Below are 20981 nucleotides of genomic sequence, written 5' to 3' on the forward strand. Positions count from 1 at the left end.
GGCAGTGACCAATGAGCAGCTCCTGCCGCCGGCCTTTAAGAACCGCGCGCACTCTCCCCGCAGCGGACGCAGCCAGCCTAGCACTCCGCGGGAGTTTCCATGGCGACCGAGGCCGGGACCAGGCGGCCTGGCAGCGTTGCCATGGAGACAACTCCGGAGCTGGGGCTCCAGAGCCTCGGTGCACCGCCGACTCAGAACCCCGCGGAGCTTCTATGCGAGGCCGGAGCCGCAGTAGCGGCAGCGCGCTGGGACCTAAGGAAATACTCCTTGCTCATCGTGATCGGCGATATCGGTACAGAGAGTCAGCTGAGGGCCGTGCGGGCCCACCTTGAACAAGGTGAGCCGCTCTCCTGACTTTTACGCAGCACTCCATCCGTGCCTCTCCGCCATCTGTATTCATCTCCCAGTGCACATTTCTGTCTCCCCCATCTCTATGTGCACTTCCCGAAACCTGCGACCCTGTCACCTGCATCTTCCATGAATGTGCCTCTGTCTTCTCGAGCTGCCAACATCTTGCTTGCCCATCCTTTCTGCATACCCCATTCTGTTCCGCAGCTTCCCGGAGCAGGAGGAGCTCCGTGCAGACCCTGGGGTCCCTCTGGTCACACCCCTTTCCGCATATCCGAAAGTCCTCACCAGACCCTGAAAAGTCAATGTCCCTACCTTACAGTTTCTTCTTTAGGGGAGGTTTTTGAACGCAGGGTACACATCCCAAATCTCTGAATGCTGGCAACCAAGTTAAGAGAGTGACCTTCGTGGCTCCGCAGCTCACCTCCCTCAGCTGTGCCTGTGGCGCAGTGCAGGGGAGCCACCTGAGGGTGGAAACGAGGGGTGGAGGTAAGGGAGGGGGGCATAGGAGAGTCTAGAATCTGATTTAGCAAGAGGGATCTTTATGGAAATCTACAGAATATGGAAACAGACCCTTGGGTGTCACTTCTATCATAACTGTTTTGCCTTGAAAAACATAACAAAAACTACAGGCTCATTTATTAGCAAAACCAGTCTAAACTCTCTGCTCTTTGCCCTCTGGTTCCCGCAAAGGGAAAAAACGGGTACTAGGTACTAGCTATCCTTCTTAGAGGCCTCACCTCCCTTACCTTCCCTCTCCCAGGAGCTTGACAGTGCCTTTCTGCAGATGACTTTGCCTATAACACTTTTTTTCCCCCCTTTTTTCTTTTACAGGGATTCTCTCCTGGAACATTGACTTATCATCCTTTGACTTGAACCAACAGTTGAGACTCTTCATTACCCGGCACCTAGCTCACTTCTCCTCAGAGGTCAAAGGTTAGGACTAGGGTTATTTGTCTCAGTCCTTTGGGTCCAGTATCCAGGGCACAACTGGTCTTGTGGGAGGTTTGGGTAGGCAAAAGGGAGGGACTCTTGATGGTTCCACAGCTATCCACCTATGCTGTGGAAAAGGCCCAGTACACGCTGCAACCACACACAACATGATGGTAGAGCATGATTTTGTCAGGAAGACGGTTGTTTGTACACAGCAGTTGACAAGCTCTAAGAAAGTGATCAAACCACTCGAAGGCAAAAGCTTTCCCCGTGTCCCCTTGCTACACACCCCCCGGCTTCCCTGCTTTTCACATCCCGGGACGCCTCATTCACCTTCCTTGTTTCTCACAGCCCACCTTCCAGGACTCATTTCTGTTTCTTAGCCAGCAGATCTTCAGATCAGAGCAGAAGGCTGCCACCAAAGGCTGATCAGATCAGTACCCTTGGATCCAGGCTGGGACAAAGGTCTCCTGGATTTGTCAGGCTTGATTCTGAGATCAGGTGTGATGGGTAGGAGAACTAGTCTAAGAAATGTGAGATAAGAATTTAATTAGCATTCTAAGGCAGGCGTCTACACAGAGAGTTCAGAAAGTCCGACATCCCTTGATAAAGGTGTTGGGCATCTGGTCATATTGTAAATGTTGACACACCAATCAATGTAACGCTCTTAAAAAAAACCAAACAAACAGGACCTTACTATGTAACCCACATGTATTCTAAGATGGCATCAAACTCGTTACCCTCCTGCCTCTACGTAGGCATGCACCACCTCACCCACTTCCATGTATTTTATAGAACGTAAATTCCATGTAGCTCAAATAGGCATTGGTATCAAATAACAGACTTCATGTGTCACTGACTCTCAATAGTCCAGTACAGCAGAGAGTCGCCTCTTTCTGCCCCGCCAGTCTGGCCATTTCCTCATCAGTGAATTTTCACGAGCTGCTGTGGAGAAGCTGGAGAAAATGAGGTTGATGGGACTAACGCTCTCTCACACTCAGAATATGTGCGGCAGCTTAAAAACCTCGAAGCTGTTATCTTCCTGGAGGGACTGGCATCCTGGAAAACTAGCCCCTGGCTCCTTGGAGATTACCTTCTGTTGTGAATGACCCATGCCATGACGTCCTCCACTGTTCCCTGTGACCAAAAGACAGTTTTGCCACTCCTAAAAGCCAGGCTGAATGAAGGGCTGGCAGAGGGTTCAACTAATTACTGACATTTGGGTGTTATCTCCTGTTAGAATTCACACCGGGTTCTCTAACCTTGTCCTTTTCGGCCATAGAGACTTTGAGTACTGTAAGAAATGAATGGGACTTGAGGCAGGGTCCTTAGCTGTTCTTCAGATTCAGACGAGGGGATGCTTGGGAAAAGGTCTGCAGGGAGTCATAGTCTCAGAAGCAGGCATTGGAATAAGAACACTCACTGATATCCTCAGTCGGAGTTTTGCTATGGTGTCCTGGAGGGGCTTGGGGCCATCCACTCAAGGGTAGGGCTTACTTTTAGCATACAGATTTTGTTTTAGGTTTAGACATTGTCATGGTGGCCTCTGTCCCTGGAGAAAAGTGGATAATTTCCTGGGGGGGGGGGTGCACAGAGCTTAAGGCAGCCATACCCCCCATCCCTGCTAGCTTCTCTTTCAGCTGTCCCTGAACACAGTCTGCCCAAAGCAGCTGCAGGCCCTGCCCCCTCCTTTAGCCCACTTTGAGGTAACCAAGAGCTGGGGTGAGCTGAGGGAGAGAGACGCACTAAAGGTCTCACGTGGTTTGACCTTGTTGGCCTACTTAATAAGGTAGACCACTGTGGCCAGAATAATGAAGGGACAAAATATGTCTTACAATGATAGGAAGAGTGTGAGTATTCCTAGGCCTACCCCCTCTACATTTATAGTCCCACCCCCACACATACAGAAAAGAGGGGGCCCTCAGATAGTCAGTGGCCCAGCTCCTTCTAGTGGTCAAGTCTGGTAAAAAGTAAGATGTTTAAAGGGCAGCTTTCATCTTCGCAGAGATCTGGGGCCTCCCTTCACGGCTCCCATTCCTCCCTCTAGACCACTGAAGCTTCTAAGCATTTTTAACATAACCTTAGAAAAACTTAGATTAATTAGAAACAGTACTTAAGATCTGGGGTGCAGCCCACCTAACATGCAGAAGGCCCTGGATTCACAGTGGGGGGTAGGGAATGGTGGGCACACTCACACTGACACATCACTACTGAGTTTCAATAAAACCGAGACATCTGCTGTTGAGCTCCTATAGGGAAGGGACGACTGATGTTCTAAGATTGAGAAGTATGGGCTAGCCTAGTGTTGTGATGCAGGCCCGTAATCCCAGCACTTGGGAAGTAGAGGCATAGGATCATCCTTGGCTACATAGCAAGTCCATGACCAGTCTGAGCTACCCAAGACCCTGGAGAGCTGGAAAGAGGTGAGAGGGTTGGAGAGGAGAAGGCTAAGGAATTCCTTTGAGTCCTTCTGTCTGACTCTTTGATACTTTCATGTGCTCAGAGGATCCTGAATTAGAGGTTTACATGGTTATCTGAAACGGGAAGGCAGAGAGAGATGAGAGCCTCATTTTGGTTTTGCCTGAGAACTTAGCATACCCCAGTACCAATGTGGACTGGGATTCTGACTTAGGGTAATTCTGAAACCTTCCACAACGAGAGAAATATCATGTTTATGTATTGCAGGGTTAGGATTCTAGGTAGAAAGAGGAACTTTTTCTTCAAATGAGGTCAGTCCTCACAGGGTGGCTGTGATATATGCACTCGCTAGTCCGGAAAGCAAGCTCTGGGATTGTTTAACTGATCATTTAGTGACATGGTTCAGAGAGTGGCATCGGGTGTGAAGTCAGGGGCTGCTCAGACCTCCCTCTCTTCTTTGGCACCATTTCACTGCATGAAAGGATTAAGGGTTAAGGGCTCGGTCGCTTAAAGATGGGGAGGGAAGGAAAACCAACCTGGAATCGAGTCCAAGGTGTGCTGTGGGAGTGTGTGACCGAGGGGGGGGGGAGCTCTGCTTTCGGTTAGAAGATGATATTTTGTTCTTAATACCAATGTCTACTAAGGTTGCACCCCTCACCCCCAACACTGAGAGAGATCCCTAAAAAAGCAGAGAGGGGGCTGGAGGCAGGGTAGGGTAAGAGTGATGACATTGCAGAAGGTAGGGTTCTACTCGGCGACGCTCAGGACTGAGCTGGTTGATATTGTGTGCGCCTATGCCGGATGGATGGCCTCTCCTATTCAAATGGGGATCTGGCATGTGTGGCATGTTTGCATCCTGGATCCCAGCAAGGTTCTTCTCCCTCTGCTCCCTCTGTCCTCCAGAGTACTGGTGACTCAGTTACTTCTCTCCTCTTGGCTGTGGCTAAAGCAGGGTGGGGGGTGCTGAGAGCAGAGACTATTTTGGCTTCTCTGACCTTCAAAAGCAGCCCTTGGCAGCCTGGAGCAGGGGTGGGGCTGGGGCTGTCGGATGAGTGGGCAGAAGGAGCTGACCACACCCAGGGAGGGTTACTGAGGAGAGGACAGGATGTAAGAGTATGAACCTCACAGGGCTCCAGCACTCCAGAGCTTTCCTTTGAGTCCTGGAGCGCTTAGCCGAGGTGGAGACAGAGGCTGAGACTGAGGGCCCAAGGTCAATGTAAGACTGTTCAAGATCAAGTAAGACAGGGCACAGCTACAGGGAGAGGAGAGGAGCAATTGGACCCAAACACCCTACAGAATCATTATAAGATCATTTCTAACCCAACGAGTACTTTATAGTAGACTGGTCTAGAGTGAGAAAGCTTTGCTTGAGCCTGGGTTCCTCCTTAACTTGCTCAACGAAAGGCAGAAACCTCCTTTACCCTTCCGAGGCTGCCTCATGACAGCCGGTACTCAGAAGCAACGTGTGTGGGTGCTCTTACAGCCAAGCTCCGTTAGCACAGAACGGCTTGAAACTCCCAGGGTCCCTGTGCCCCACCCTAGTGGGGGACTGCTCCCCAATTTCGCACTACCCTCCGATCTAAAATGTCCTCCCCAGTTCCCCATTGCTGCCGTTTGGTACAGGGTGCAGCTTTCCGCATAGCTCACCAGCCTCACACTGCTCCTAAGCTTACACTCATGGCCCCCCAGCCTCTTTGTCTCTTGCTCTTGCGGTGACTGAAGGTCACTCTTTGGGTCCATCTGAGGGGAGAGGCAGCAGATGGTTTCTAAGAGGAAGGGGGTGGGCCCATGCGACTCTCGCCTCCTATAGCCGGCTCGGTGCCCCAGTGTGTGGGGCTTTGGTCCTTTGGTTGATGCAGAGAGAGGATTTCTTTACTACACAGGATTTGGGGAGAAAGTCCTGGGAGCTGCAGGAGGTCACCCTGGCTCTTTGAACTGCTAGACAACCCCTTAGCGCCCTCCCCTTCCCGGTAGCCAAGCAGAGGCACCAGAACGTTGATACTGTAAAGGCCAAGAAACAGTTAAGTCTCCAGTGCCTCGTCACGGACCAGCCCCTCTTCCCCGCCCTGGCACCGCCCTCCCCGTCAAGCAGCCCCCCTCACTCCCACCCCAAGTGCCGCAGACTCTTCCCTGAAGCTGCCGGGCTAAGGCTAAGGCCAGAGCCAATGCCTCCATGAGGGGCTCCCTCCCACACCCCGGGGTAAGAGCCTGATCGAAGGGAACGGCACCGCAGAAGGACTGGGAGATGCTGTGACAGATAAGGAGCTGGGATGGGGTCATCTGGTACCTGGTAAATCTGGTGCATCTGGACCTGGGCTAGCCCAGTAGGGAGGCAGCCTGGGATGAAGGGAGAGAGGAGGTGAACATTACTGACTCAGGGTTCAGCCTGGATCCACAGCCAGTGGAACCAACCAGGGCTGTGACAGTCCACTTCTGTACTAGGTGGGGGTGGGGACCATCAGCTGAGGGGAAGCAAGAGAGGGTGGTGCCACTGGCTTTGCCTGGCAGCCAGGGCACAGGAGGAATTTGGGAGCTATGTCTTTAAGGAAAAACAGAAGAATCTGAGAGGAAGGGGTAATTCACCCACTGGGAATTACCTTTGGGTTATCGGCTACTAGATTGTTCAGCTGCTCCCTATTCTGAGGTGAGTGTGGCAGCGAGTTTTTGCCAAGTAAGGGAAGGGGGTGACACCCTGGAGGAGAAAGGAGGAATGGGTCACTAAGACGTGGCATGTGCCTCCTCATAGGCTGTTTTGTTTTCGGCTCCCCGCACCCCATTCCCTGTGGCCAGCTTGAGCCTGGGGCTTTAAGCCCCCTTTGTGGCCTCTCTGAGGCCACTCGGGAGCTCGGGAGCTCCGGAGCTCGGGCTCTTCAGCAGCTGCCCTGCATTCTCTGTCCTGTCAACCCCGTGGGTTCCCGGTCCCAGCCCCACCCTCACCTCATCTGTGCTTTTCTTCCCAAGATGGGGGCTCTTCAACAGAGAATCCAGTTTCTTCTCCCTCTCTGTATGCACCCCCGTCCCTACCCCCAACCCCCATGCAGAGGCAGCCAAGAAAATGACTTGTCATGCTGGGGTGGGGGGTGGGGGCGGAGCTGGAGGCTGAGCTCAGCGCGCACACTCACACACACTCACACACTGCGGCAAACTGCAGCTGCCTGAGCACACCCCCCCTCACTGCAGAGACACCTGCACTCCTGCCCACTCAGCCTCACACCCGAAGCCCACCCCCAACCACGGCACTGGCTATGGGAAGCACCCCAATCTCTTAGGATAGTCTTCTGCAAAGATAAAGGGGGAAAGAGGCAGTTCCCATCATCAGAGGAGCTCGGAGCAGAAAAGAGAAACTGGACTTTCTCCCAGGCTGAGGAGGGATTCCAGATATAATGGACTAGCTCTCCAGGAGTGGGTCTGGGGGTCTTGTGTTTGGACAGGAAGTGGAATCAAAGGTCTTGTGAGGGTGAACTGGGGACTGTGAAGCTGCTGGAGTAGAGGTGGTAGTGTGTCTGTTCTACCTAGATTGAAAGTGTGACCTTGTTTGGGATGGGGGAGTCCTGGCTCTCCTGAGTCTGAACTACTTAAGACTGGCAGAGGACGTTGATAGCCCTAGCTGCTTAAGCCCTGCTCCTGCCTCCGTCAAAGTATCCCTGCGTTCCCAAGTTCATAGAAGAGGGCCCAACGAGCCCTGCATAGGATCTGGGTCTCACACCCTCACCATCCCCATAGCTGTATTTGCAGCCCTCTGTGGCCTGGTCCTTGGCATCAAGGCCCTTCCTCAGAACAAAGGCCCTGGCCCCAGTCACCCTGGTCCCAGCCTCAGGGAGAAAAGGGAGTTAGAGTCACCAAAGAGGGCTGGGCCTCCCCTCCCCAGTGTCCTGCAGCTGCCTCTAAGGTTAACCCTACTGTGACTGCTGCTGTGCTGGGAGTGGAGGAGGATGGGAAGGCAGGAGCCTGGACGGTCAGTTCCATCCCTCTTAGGCATCTGTCTCACCCACCACGTTCTTTACTTTCACCGCTTGGTGTTTTGTGTGGATCCAGAGAAAACCCTGGAGATGATGACACCTATGGTGTCATCTTCTTCAGGTTCTGAGCAATACCTTGACTCTCCCTCCTTGTTTCCTGCGTGTTTTTTGTTTGTTAGGATTTTTTTTTTTTTTTTTTGGAATAGAAATTCTCTATGTGGCTCTGGCTGTCCTGGAACTTAGCTGGCCTTGAATTCACAGAAACCCCAGCCCGCCCACCCACCTTTGCCACCTGATTAAAGGTGTAAGCCACCATGCCCGGCCTGCTGTTGTTTTTATTTTTGTGGGGTGTGTGTGTGTGTGTGTGTGTGTGTGTGTGTGTATACATATGCACACAGGCATGCATGTATAGGTAGGTCAAAGGACAGCTTGCAGGAGTCAGTTCTCTTTGTACCTCCAGTCCTAGGATGCTTGGCAAAGAGCATCACTGGCCCTGTTTCTTGTTCTGAACCAACGCAGCCACTTGCTTTCTGTCCTCACAGGCTGAGGCTAGGAACAGTTCACAAGGGATGGCAATGTTCAGCAGTGAGCTAGGTGTCCCTAGAGCCTGGCACCTGAAGGAGATATAGGAGAGGGAGGAGGGAGTACAGTGTGCATGACTCTGACTGAAGGTTTGGCAGAGTCAGAAAACAAAATAGCAAGTTAGAGTCCTCTGTTCACTCCAAGAATCCAGTTGCCACATATCTCCATAACCTTCCAGGATAGGTATTCTCTCCTTGGACAGGGGGATTGGGGTAGAAAGGATGGGGCATCTGTAGAGACAGAAGCTCCTATCTCTTTACTACTACTGGGCAGGGGCAAAGGCAGAGAAAGCTCAGTAAAGACTATCATCCCAGGAGCCCTCCCTCCAGCTGAGTTCCCCCCTCACCCCCAACCCCCAGGCAGCACCAGGAACTTAGTGCTCCAGAGGGACAAAAAGCTTCTTGTCAACAGCCAGTCTGGGACTGAAGTTCTAAGGCAAAAGGGCGGGGACTGGGCAGGGGAGGGTGTGGCAGGCAGATGGAGGGAAGGGAGAAGTCTGCTACTGTGGGGGGGGGGCACCCTGAAAGGGATGGGCTGGAGGGAGGCAGTTCCTAGGCCTTCCTTAGTACTATCCTAAGGACATTAATCTGGACTTTGTTTCCCCTGTACTCCACTGTCTGATCATTTGTTTTTCCTCTCCTGCCTCTCACTGTACTTTTCATTTTAAGTCAATACCTACTGATTTCAGTACAAATGCCTACATCTCTTCCTCAGGCCAGAGGACCCTCTGCCACCAGAGTGAGATCCTCGAGACCATCATCCTAGTCAACCCCAGTGCAGACAGTATCAGCTCAGAGGTAAGGCCAGTGCTGATGCCTTGCTTGTTCTGAGTGCTATAACCTACCTAATTTGTGGCATCACTACATCGTGGGCGGGCGACTCTCTGAACTGACTTGTAATCCTCAGCCCCACTCTGGGGAATACGGGGTGAGGAACATGTCCTTCTATTACTGAAGGGGGCGGGGCAGGGTTTTTTGGTGCCTTTCCCTGGGTGCCCCATAGCTGTGCCCTCTCTGCCCTCCTCCATTTCAGGTTCACCATCTTCTCAGCAGCCCATCAGCTCACAAACTCCTGATCCTGAGTGGACAAACTTTAGAACCTGAGGGAGACCTTATCCTACAGAGTGGTACCTACTCATATCAAAACTTTGCCCAGGTCCTTCACAAACCTGAGGTGAGTTCCCTGCTGAGTGTCTTGGAAGAAGGGGACAAGGAGCAGGGTTTAAGTTGTGGGAGAAAGGCAAAGATGGGGAAGTCTTATGTAGACTGACTGCCAGGAGCCCGGACAGGAGATCGAGGCTTCAGAAACAGGTAAAGAGTAGGGGGCTGAGTCTGAGTCAGACTAAGAGAACCCCAATGACTTGACCAGCTTCTCTCTCTCCTATTCCTCTAGATTGCCCAGTTGCTTAGCAACAGAGACCCGGAGATCCAGGCCTTCCTCACTGTTTCCTGCTTAGGGGAGGGTGACTGGAGCCACCTGGGACTGTCCAGTTCCCAAGAGACCTTGCACCTCCGGCTAAATCCTGAGCCTGTGCTACCCACCATGGATGGTGTGGCTGAGTTCTCCGAGTATGTCTCTGAGACTGTGGATGTGCCATCCCCCTTTGACCTGCTTGAACCGCCCACCTCAGGAGGCTTCCTCAAGCTCTCTAAGCCTTGCTGCTACATCTTTCCTGGTGGCCGTGGGGACTCTGCTCTCTTTGCTGTCAATGGCTTTAACATCCTGGTGGATGGCGGTTCGGATCGCAAGTCCTGCTTCTGGAAGCTGGTGCGGCACCTGGACCGCATCGACTCCGTGCTGCTCACACACATTGGGGCTGACAATCTGCCGGGCATCAACGGCCTCCTGCAGCGCAAGGTGGCAGAGCTAGAGGAGGAGCAGTCCCAGGGCTCCAGCAGCTACAGCGACTGGGTGAAGAACCTCATCTCCCCTGAGCTTGGAGTTGTGTTCTTCAACGTGCCTGATAAGCTCCGGCTGCCCGACGCCTCCCGCAAGGCCAAGCGCAGCATTGAAGAGGCCTGTCTCACTCTTCAGCACTTAAACCGCCTAGGCATCCAAGCCGAGCCTCTGTATCGTGTAGTCAGCAACACCATCGAGCCACTGACCCTCTTCCACAAAATGGGTGTGGGTAGGCTGGACATGTATGTCCTCAACCCCGTCAAGGACAGTAAGGAGATGCAGTTCCTCATGCAGAAGTGGGCAGGCAATAGTAAAGCCAAGACAGGCATTGTACTGGCCAATGGGAAGGAGGCAGAGATCTCTGTCCCCTACCTGACCTCCATCACTGCTCTGGTGGTATGGCTCCCAGCCAACCCTACTGAGAAGATTGTGCGTGTTCTTTTCCCGGGAAATGCTCCCCAGAACAAGATCTTGGAGGGCTTGGAAAAGCTTCGGCACCTGGACTTTCTGCGCTACCCTGTGGCAACGCAGAAGGACCTGGCTGCTGGGGCCGTGCCCGCCAACTTGAAACCCAGCAAAATCAAACATCGGGCTGACAGCAAGGAGAGCCTCAAAGCTGCTCCCAAGACAGCAGTGAGCAAGCTGGCCAAACGGGAGGAAGTGTTGGAAGAGGGGGCCAAGGAGGCCCGCTCAGAGCTGGCCAAGGAGTTAGCCAAGACAGAAAAGAAAGCAAAAGAACCGTCTGAGAAGCCCCCAGAAAAACCCTCCAAGTCCGAAAGGGTGAGGGGCGAGTCCAGCGAAGCGCTGAAGGCCGAGAAACGGAGGCTGATCAAGGACAAGGCCGGCAAGAAGCACCTGAAGGAAAAGATTTCAAAGCTAGAGGAGAAGAAGGACAAGGAGAAAAAGGAGATCAAGAAGGAAAGGAAGGAGCTCAAGAAGGAGGAAGGGAGAAAGGAAGAGAAAAAGGATGCCAAAAAGGACGAAAAGAGGAAAGATACCAAACCAGAGGTCAAGAAACTCTCCAAGCCAGACCTGAAGCCTTTTACCCCTGAGGTCCGTAAGACCCTCTACAAAGCCAAGGCCCCTGGCAGGGTCAAGGTGGACAAAGGCCGAGCCGCCCGTGGAGAAAAGGAGTTGTCTTCTGAGCCCCGGACACCCCCAGCCCAGAAGGGGGCTGCTCCGCCTGCAGCTGTCAGTGGGCACAGAGAGTTGGCCTTGTCCTCACCAGAGGACCTCACACAGGACTTTGAGGAGTTGAAGCGTGAGGAGAGAGGTTTGCTGGCTGAACAAAGAGATACGGGGCTGGGTGAGAAACCACTCCCTGCAGATGCCACAGAGCAGGGGCACCCGAGCGCAGCCATCCAGGTGACTCAACCCTCTGGCCCTGTGCTGGAGGGAGAACATGTGGAAAGGGAGAAAGAGGTAGTCCCAGACTCCCCAGGGGATAAAGGGAGCACAAACAGAGGCCCAGACTCTGGGGCTGAGGTCGAGAAAGAGAAAGAAACCTGGGAGGAAAGGAAGCAGAGAGAAGCAGAGCTGGGCCCAGAGAACACTGCGGCCAGGGAGGAGAGCGAAGCTGAGGTAAAGGAGGATGTGATCGAAAAGGCCGAGTTAGAGGAAATGGAGGAGACTCATCCTTCAGATGAGGAGGGGGAAGAGACAAAGGCTGAGAGCTTTTATCAGAAACATACGCAGGAAGCCCTAAAGGCTAGCCCAAAGAGCAGAGAGGCTCTTGGCGGCCGGGACCTGGGGTTCCAGGGCAAGGCACCCGAGAAGGAGACAGCATCATTCCTAAGCAGTTTGGCCACACCTGCGGGAGCCACTGAACACGTCTCTTACATTCAGGATGAGACAATCCCTGGCTACTCAGAGACTGAGCAGACTATTTCAGATGAGGAGATCCATGATGAGCCAGATGAACGCCCAGCGCCGCCCAGATTTCCTACGAGTACCTATGACCTCTCTGGGCCTGAAGGTCCTGGCCCCTTTGAAGCCAGCCAGGCTGCAGATAGTGCTGTTCCAGCCTCCTCGAGCAAAACTTATGGGGCACCTGAGACTGAACTCACCTACCCTCCCAACATGGTCGCCGCCCCTCTGGCTGAAGAGGAACATGTGTCCTCAGCCACGTCAATCACCGAGTGTGACAAACTCTCTTCCTTTGCCACATCGGTGGCTGAGGACCAATCTGTGGCTTCACTCACAGCTCCCCAGACGGAGGAGACAGGCAAGAGCTCCCTGTTGCTCGACACTGTCACGAGTATCCCCTCTTCCCGCACTGAAGCCACCCAGGGCCTGGACTATGTGCCGTCAGCTGGTACCATCTCCCCCACCTCTTCCCTGGAAGAAGACAAGGGCTTCAAGTCACCACCCTGTGAGGATTTCTCTGTGACCGGGGAGTCGGAGAAGAAAGGAGAGACTGTGGGGAGAGGCTTGAGCGGGGAGAAGGCTGTGGGGAAGGAGGAAAAATATGTAGTGACGTCTGAGAAACTGTCCGGTCAGTATGCTGCTGTGTTTGGTGCCCCTGGACACACCCTACCCCCGGGGGAACCAGCCCTCGGAGAAGTGGAGGAACGGTGCCTCAGCCCAGATGACAGCACGGTGAAGATGGCTTCTCCTCCACCATCTGGCCCACCCAGTGCTGCCCACACGCCCTTTCACCAGTCTCCAGTGGAAGACAAGTCTGAGCCGCGAGACTTTCAGGAAGATTCCTGGGGAGAAACAAAGCATTCTCCAGGTGTGAGCAAGGAAGACTCTGAAGAGCAGACGGTGAAGCCAGGGCCCGAGGAGGGCACTTCAGAAGAGGGGAAGGGACCTCCTACCAGGAGCCCCCAAGCCCAGGACACGCCTGTGAGCATTGCTGGGGGTCAGACTGGCTGTACTATCCAACTCTTACCAGAACAAGACAAAGCCATAGTGTTTGAGACTGGAGAGGCAGGTTCGATTCTAGGAGCAGGGACCCTCCCTGGAGAAGTGAGGACATCAACTGAAGAAGCCACTGAACCTCAGAAAGATGAGGTACTTCGCTTTACTGATCAAAGCCTTTCCCCTGAAGATGCAGAGTCTCTGTCTGTCCTCAGTGTGGTCTCCCCAGACACTACCAAACAAGAGGCCACTCCCAGGTCTCCCTGCAGCCTGAAAGAGCAGCAGCCGCACAAAGACCTTTGGCCAATGGTGTCTCCAGAAGACACCCAGTCACTTTCTTTCTCAGAAGAGAGTCCTAGCAAGGAGACCTCTCTGGATATCTCTTCTAAGCAGCTCTCTCCAGAAAGCCTTGGCACCCTCCAGTTTGGAGAACTGAACCTAGGAAAGGAAGAAAGGGGGCCTGTGATGAAGGCAGAAGACGATTCTTGCCACCTAGCTCCTGTGTCTATTCCAGAGCCACACAGGGCCACAGTGTCACCTAGCACAGATGAGACCCCTGCTGGGACTTTACCTGGTGGCTCTTTTTCTCACTCTGCACTGTCAGTCGATAGGAAGCACTCACCTGGGGAGATCACGGGCCCTGGTGGACACTTTATGACATCTGATAGCTCCCTCACCAAGAGTCCCGAGTCTTTGTCAAGTCCCGCCATGGAAGATCTGGCCGTGGAGTGGGAAGGTAAAGCTCCAGGGAAGGAGAAAGAACCTGAGCTAAAGAGTGAAACCCGACAGCAAAAGGGCCAGATTCTGCCGGAGAAGGTTGCTGTTGTCGAGCAGGACTTGATCATACATCAGAAAGACGGGGCTCTGGATGAGGAGAACAAACCTGGAAGGCAGCAGGATAAGACTCCAGAACAGAAAGGCAGAGACTTGGACGAAAAGGACACGGCTGCAGAGCTGGACAAAGGCCCAGAACCCAAAGAAAAAGACTTAGACCGGGAGGACCAGGGCCAGAGAGCAGGGCCTCCAGCAGAGAAGGACAAGGCCTCAGAACAAAGGGACACAGACCTGCAACAGACCCAGGCCACAGAACCAAGAGACAGAGCACAAGAGCGCAGAGATTCAGAAGAAAAGGACAAGAGTTTAGAGCTGAGAGATAGGACTCCTGAAGAGAAAGATAGAATATTAGTACAGGAAGACAGGGCTCCAGAGCACAGCATCCCTGAACCAACACAGACAGACAGAGCTCCAGATCGCAAAGGCACGGATGATAAAGAACAGAAGGAGGAGGCCTCAGAAGAGAAAGAACAGGTTTTAGAACAAAAAGACTGGGCCCTAGGAAAGGAGGGTGAGACCTTGGACCAAGAGGCCAGAACTGCTGAACAGAAAGATGAGACCCTAAAAGAGGACAAAACTCAGGGACAGAAGAGCTCTTTCGTCGAAGATAAAACCACAACATCAAAAGAGACGGTCCTTGACCAAAAGTCTGCAGAGAAGGCCGACAGTGTGGAGCAGCAGGATGGAGCCGCCCTGGAGAAGACCAGAGCTTTGGGGCTGGAAGAGAGCCCAGCAGAGGGAAGCAAGGCTCGAGAGCAGGAAAAGAAATACTGGAAGGAACAGGATGTGGTCCAGGGATGGCGAGAAACATCTCCAACCAGGGGAGAGCCAGTGGGAGGCCAGAAAGAGCCTGTTCCAGCCTGGGAGGGCAAGTCTCCTGAGCAAGAAGTCCGGTATTGGAGGGACAGAGACATAACACTACAGCAGGATGCATACTGGAGGGAGCTAAGCTGTGACAGGAAGGTCTGGTTCCCCCATGAGCTAGATGGCCAAGGAGCCCGTCCACGGTACTGTGAGGAACGTGAAAGCACTTTTCTTGATGAGGGGCCAGATGAACAAGAAATAACCCCCCTGCAGCACACTCCCCGGAGTCCCTGGACCTCGGATTTCAAGGATTTCCAGGAGCCCCTGCCACAGAAGGGGCTGGAAGTAGAGCGCTGGCTTGCTGAGTCACCAGTTGGCCTGCCACCAGAGGAAGAGGACAAACTGACACGCTCGCCCTTTGAGATCATCTCCCCTCCAGCATCCCCACCTGAGATGACTGGACAGAGGGTTCCTTCAGCTCCAGGACAAGAGAGCCCTGTCCCAGACACTGAGTCCACAGCACCCATGAGGAATGAACCTACCACCCCTTCATGGCTAGCTGAGATCCCACCTTGGGTACCTAAGGACAGGCCTCTGCCTCCTGCACCCCTCTCCCCAGCTCCAGCTCCCCCAACACCTGCCCCAGAGCCACATACTCCTGTGCCCTTCTCCTGGGGCTTAGCTGAATATGACAGTGTGGTGGCTGCCGTGCAGGAGGGGGCAGCGGAGCTGGAAGGCGGCCCATACTCCCCACTCGGGAAGGACTATCGAAAAGCTGAAGGGGAAAGGGAAGGAGAGGGTGGGGCTGGAGCTCCTGACAGCAGCTCCTTCAGTCCAAAGGTCCCAGAGGCTGGTGAGAGCCTTGCCACCAGGGACACTGAGCAGACTGAGCCAGAGCAGAGAGAGCCCACACCCTATCCCGATGAGAGAAGCTTTCAGTATGCAGACATCTATGAACAGATGATGCTTACTGGACTGGGCCCTGCTTGCCCCACCAGGGAGCCTCCACTGGGGGCATCCGGGGACTGGCCCCCACACCTCTCAACCAAGGAGGAGGCTGCTGGCTGCAATACTTCTGCAGAGAAGGAGACTTCCTCCCCTGCCTCGCCCCAAAACCTCCAATCTGACACTCCAGCTTTCAGCTACGCATCTCTGGCAGGACCCGCTGTACCTCCCAGGCAAGAACCGGATCCAGGACCCAATGTGGAGCCCAGCATCACCCCTCCCGCAGTGCCCCCTCGCGCCCCTATCTCCCTGAGCAAAGACCTGAGTCCCCCTCTTAATGGAAGCACTGTGAGCTGCAGCCCGGACAGGAGGACCCCATCCCCAAAGGAAACGGGCCGAGGTCACTGGGATGATGGTACCAATGACTCAGACCTGGAGAAGGGGGCCCGGGAACAGCCCGAGAAAGAGACTCGGTCCCCAAGTCCCCATCACCCCATGCCTATGGGCCACTCCTCACTGTGGCCTGAAACCGAGGCATACAGCAGCCTTTCCTCAGACTCACACCTAGGATCTGTCCGTCCAAGTCTGGACTTCCCTGCTTCAGCCTTTGGCTTCTCCTCCTTGCAGCCTGCTCCCCCTCAGCTGCCCTCTCCAGCTGAACCCCGCTCCGCACCCTGTGGCTCACTTGCCTTCTCTGGGGACCGAGCTCTGGCCTTGGTTCCAGGAACTCCAACCAGAACCCGACATGATGAGTACCTGGAAGTGACCAAGGCACCCAGCCTGGATTCCTCACTGCCCCAACTCCCATCACCCAGCTCTCCTGGGGGCCCTCTTCTCTCTAACCTGCCCAGACCTGCCTCGCCAGCCTTGTCTGAAGGGTCCTCTTCTGAGGCTACCACGCCTGTGATTTCAAGTGTGGCCGAACGCTTCCCTCCAGGTCTCGAGGCAGCTGAACAGAGTGCTGAAGGACTGGGCTCAGGAAAAGAGTCGGCTGCCCACAGCCTCTGGGACCTCACTCCCCTGAGCCCAGCTCCCTCAGCTTCACTGGACTTGGCTCCAGCTCCAGCTCCAGCTCCAGCTCCAGCTCCAGCTCCAGGCCTGCCTGGAGACTTGGGCGATGGTACCCTGCCCTGCCGCCCTGAGTGCACAGGGGAACTCACCAAGAAGCCAAGCCCCTTCCTGAGCCCCTCTGGAGATCATGAAGCCAATGGCCCAGGAGAAACCAGCCTTAATCCCCCAGGGTTTGTCACAGCCACGGCAGAAAAAGAAGAGGCTGAAGCCCCTCATGCTTGGGAACGAGGGTCCTGGCCTGAGGGAGCTGAGAGGAGCTCCCGGCCGGATACACTTCTCTCATCTGAGCAGCCACTGCGTCCTGGGAAGAGCTCCGGGGGCCCACCCTGCAGTCTTTCTTCTGAAGTCGAGGCTGGACCTCAGGGATGTGCTACGGATCCCCGCCCCCACTGCGGGGAGCTTTCCCCCTCATTCCTGAACCCTCCTCTGCCTCCATCCACAGATGACAGTGACCTTTCCACGGAAGAAGCTCGGCTGGCAGGAAAAGGAGGGAGGCGCCGGGTAGGGAGGCCAGGGGCCACGGGAGGTCCATGCCCTATGGCTGATGAGACACCCCCCACATCAGCCAGCGACTCAGGCTCCTCACAGTCAGATTCTGATGTCCCACCAGAAACTGAGGAGTGTCCATCCATCACAGCTGAGGCAGCCCTCGACTCAGATGAAGATGGGGACTTCTTGCCTGTGGACAAAGCTGGGGGAGTTAGCGGAACTCACCATCCCAGACCTGGCCATGACCCACCCCCAACCCCCCTACCAGACCCCCGCCCATCCCCTCCACGACCGGATGTTTGCATGGCTGACCCTGAGGGGCTCAGCTCAGAGTCGGGGAGGGTTGAGAGACTACGAGAAAAGGGACGACCTGGCCGTAGGGCCCCTGGCCGGGCCAAGCCTGCATCTCCTGCTAGGCGGTTGGATATTCGGGGAAAACGGTCACCTACTCCTGGCAAAGGGCCTGTAGATCGAACATCTCGTACTGTACCCCGACCACGGAGCACTCCAAGCCAGGTCACCTCAGCAGAAGAAAAGGATGGTCACAGTCCCATGTCCAAAGGCTTAGTCAATGGCCTCAAGGCAGGATCAAGTGAGTATATCAGGAAAATGGGAGACACTGCGGGTTGGAATAGGTGTGGGCTAGCTAAGGGCTCCAGCTGTTTAAGCAAGTGGGGAGGAGACCAAGTTTTGTTTTGTGTTTTCACAATGCATTGTGCTTATCTCTACAGCAGCCTTGGGCTCCAAGGGTGGTTCCGGCCCTCCTGTGTATGTGGATCTTGCCTATATCCCAAATCACTGCAGCGGCAAGACTGCGGATCAGGACTTCTTCCGCCGAGTACGTGCGTCCTACTATGTGGTCAGTGGAAATGACCCTGCCAATGGCGAGCCAAGCCGGGCTGTGCTGGATGCCCTGCTGGAAGGCAAGGCCCAGTGGGGGGAGAACCTTCAGGTGAGTAGCAAGAGACACAAAGTTAGAATCTTGTCAAAGCTCTTGTCAGAGGCAAAAGCCCCTATTCGAAAAAAGGCAGGGTCCTTTGTATGGGGAGCAGGATTGTTTAAGACCGTCGGTTTCCCTTCCCCCTCATCTGTCCTTCCTCCAGAGTCTCACCTCAGGCATGTTTTCTTCCCTTTAGGTGACTCTGATTCCCACTCATGACACGGAGGTGACTCGTGAGTGGTATCAGCAGACACATGAACAGCAGCAGCAGCTGAATGTCCTGGTCCTGGCGAGCAGCAGCACTGTGGTGATGCAGGACGAGTCCTTTCCAGCCTGCAAGATTGAGTTCTGAATGACCCATGCTCCCTTCCCCAAGGATCCACTCCTACAGTTCATTTAGAGAATGGCTACTGCTGAGTCCTCTGGGGTTGAGGGAAGTAGAGCTGGGCAGGGGCCATGTCATATTATTAGGCTAAGCGGAAGGTCCTGTCCTTCCCCTCCTCTCTCCCTGGGGGTTTCAAAACCAAAGGCAATGAGGGGGCATACAAAATCATGAAAGGTTATCTGATGCCCAAAACCCCTAGAGCCACTCCCTCTCCTAGCACTGCCAAATGCTGGTCTTGCACGAGGATGGGTTTCAGACAGCACACTCCTCCCCATGGAGGAAGATTTAACACCCTCTCCCCCAGAACCTCATTATTTATTTGGCATTCCAGAAAGGATTGCTGATAATGTATATGATGCAGGGAAGGCCACTGTTAGTAAGGTGCCAGAGCTGCGCCCTTTCTTCCATCTCCCAGTCCCTAGCCACCAGAGTCTGGGTTCCATCAGCGACCTGGGGACATGTGGCTACTATACTGTCTTATTGCTTCCCTCAATATCTGAATGTCTCAATCCAAAACTTGAAGCTCTTTAGACCAAGAACTAGGGAGAGGAAAAAGGAGCTCATCTCTCAGCCCCTGCTTCATACCACTTACAGCCTTGGGCTGTACCCAGACCAGGCTACCTGGGCAGCACAACGGGCAAGGAGAGCCCCCAACCCCAGTCGCTCCAAGCACCCCTATCACTTAGTCTTCACCTACCCCATTTCAATAAGCCTCATTCCTTCTCATCCCCTGCTTGGCTTCTCTGCATGTGGTCATCTGCTATGGCCTGGTGTGTAATGGGTTTAAAAAAAGCCACTGCCTGACATCCACATCCACTTTAGCCATGTGTGACTCCCTCAACATTCCAATCCTCTACCATCCTGCAGCTGAAATGGGAACACTGGCTGCCTCTCTAAACCTAAACTCTTGGATAGAGTTTCTGGGAGGTGGAGGCTGGACTAGAGACCTGGGGAGGGGGATGGGAGGGAGGAGGGGAGAGAAGAGAAGAAGCTATAGTTTAACTCCTCCAGAGTGAAGACAGGCTGAGCATTCTACTACAGGACAGGGCCTCACCCCAAGCAAGCCAGTGAGCAGCCCAGCCAGACCCTGCTGGACTGAGAAACCCAGCTGCTGACAGACCCTGGGACTTGCCTTCTTTGCCAAGTCAAGGGGAAACCAAAAGGAGCTTCCCTCCTATTCTTCCTAGCTCCCCTCCCTGCCCTGCGCTCTGCTCCTCCCCACACTTCCCTGCTACAGTCCCAGTTGCTGTAACAGCCACCTCCACTCTAACAATAAACCAAGTTCATTGCGGTCCGGTGTAGTGCTGCTTAGGTTTTCCCAGACTCCTCCCTACAGTAAGCTGTCCCGGTTCCCATTCCTCCGTTTCAGTTAGCAGTTATCTTGGAAGACTCTTGATTATTCAAACCCATTCCAGGACCCAGGAGAGCCAACACGCGTGAGAGGAGGAAGAAATGTGAGAACCATCATCATTTCTGAGAAGAAGCAGGGTGTGCATGCCTGTGATCTTAACACTCAGGGTAGACGTAGAAGAATTAGGAGTTTGAGGGCAGCCTGAGTTATAGCAAGTTTGGGGCCAGCCTGAGCTACATAGTGAGTCCTTGTCTCAAAAAACAAACAAAACAAAACAAAACAAAAAAACCCAAGGGGCTGGAGAGATGGGTCAGTGGTTAAGAACATTGGCTGCTCTTGTAGAGGACTCACATGGTAGCTTATATACTCTACATCTCCAGTTCCCATGGCTCCAACACCCTCTTCTGGCCCCTGTGGGCACCACGCATGTGCAGTGTACAGATTTCTATGCAGGCAAACCACTCATACACATAAAATAAAAATAAAAATTTAAGCAAGAAACAAACAAAAACATCTGAAAATAGTCTGAAATGTGGGAGCCTGTAGCAGGAACATAAGCATTTGATTTAGGGAGTGCGATCTGCATTCTATGGGGTCAAAAGCAGTCCCTGTATTTCCCCCAGAAAACTCTGAACCTTTTTTCACTTATTGCCCATTGGATGAAGGCTACATTTAGCCCCCTCAGTAAAGGGGCTATAGTCTTAGGAATGCCATGAGTGGTCAGGTTATATATGTGCATATGAAAAAGGGATTTTCTCATCATCCCAGTATCCAGAGCTTTCACCATGTAAAGACGTCAATGGAGCAGAGACAAGGCATTGCCTCTTCACATCAGCTCCCCTGACACACACCAGATTTCTCAGGAGCTGCCCAACACTTTGCTCATTAAGAACACTTGGGATGGGGCTGGGGATTTAGCTCAGTGGTAGAGCGCTTACCTAGGAAGCGCAAGGCCCTGGGTTCGGTCCCCAGCTCCGGGGGGGAAAAAAAAAAAAAAGAAGAACAAAAAAAAAAAAAAAAAACCACTTGGGATGGTCGACTGACTACCACGGGGACTCCTTAAAGTCATCCCTGCTCATCTACAGTCGTGTCTGACTGTCTCAGTCACGGACACAGCTAGCTTACATATTCATGATTGAGTTCACAAAGGTGCCACACCCC

At 53.8% G+C, this 20981-nt stretch overlaps 2 protein-coding genes across 8 annotated transcripts in view; one reads left to right on the plus strand and one right to left on the minus strand.

Annotated features, from left to right (window-relative positions):
* Tp53bp1 (tumor protein p53 binding protein 1) overlaps positions 1-7841 on the minus strand; it is a 104397-nt gene extending 96556 nt beyond the window's left edge. The window contains exon 1 of one of the 3 annotated variants that reach the window (XM_017592215.3): positions 6637-7841. The gene's annotated coding sequence lies outside the window, so the exon portion shown is untranslated. Of the gene's footprint in view, positions 1-663; positions 1188-5986; positions 6126-6636 lie in introns of those variants that run through there. The other 2 variants (XM_063283318.1, XM_006234865.5) reach the window with 2 other exon arrangements.
* Positions 32-19763, plus strand: Map1a (microtubule-associated protein 1A). 5 transcript variants are annotated; one of them, XM_006234826.5, is made up of 7 exons: positions 32-337; positions 1183-1284; positions 8955-9037; positions 9273-9413; positions 9633-17736; positions 17876-18096; positions 18281-19760. In XM_006234826.5, the coding sequence occupies exons 1-7, from the start codon at positions 100-102 to the stop codon at positions 18434-18436; spliced, it is 9045 nt and encodes a 3014-aa protein (XP_006234888.1). In that variant the 5' UTR covers positions 32-99; the 3' UTR covers positions 18437-19760. The 5 variants fall into 5 exon arrangements, with proteins under 5 accessions (XP_006234888.1, XP_038960266.1, NP_112257.2 ...); XM_039104338.2 differs by having other exon boundaries at positions 17879-18096; NM_030995.2 differs by lacking the exons at positions 32-337; positions 1183-1284 and adding an exon at positions 5820-5899 and having other exon boundaries at positions 18281-19763.
* Positions 19764-20981: the final 1218 nt, after the last annotated feature.

This window comes from Rattus norvegicus, chromosome 3 (assembly GCF_036323735.1).
Source record: "Rattus norvegicus strain BN/NHsdMcwi chromosome 3, GRCr8, whole genome shotgun sequence".
NCBI lineage: Eukaryota > Metazoa > Chordata > Mammalia > Rodentia > Muridae > Rattus > Rattus norvegicus.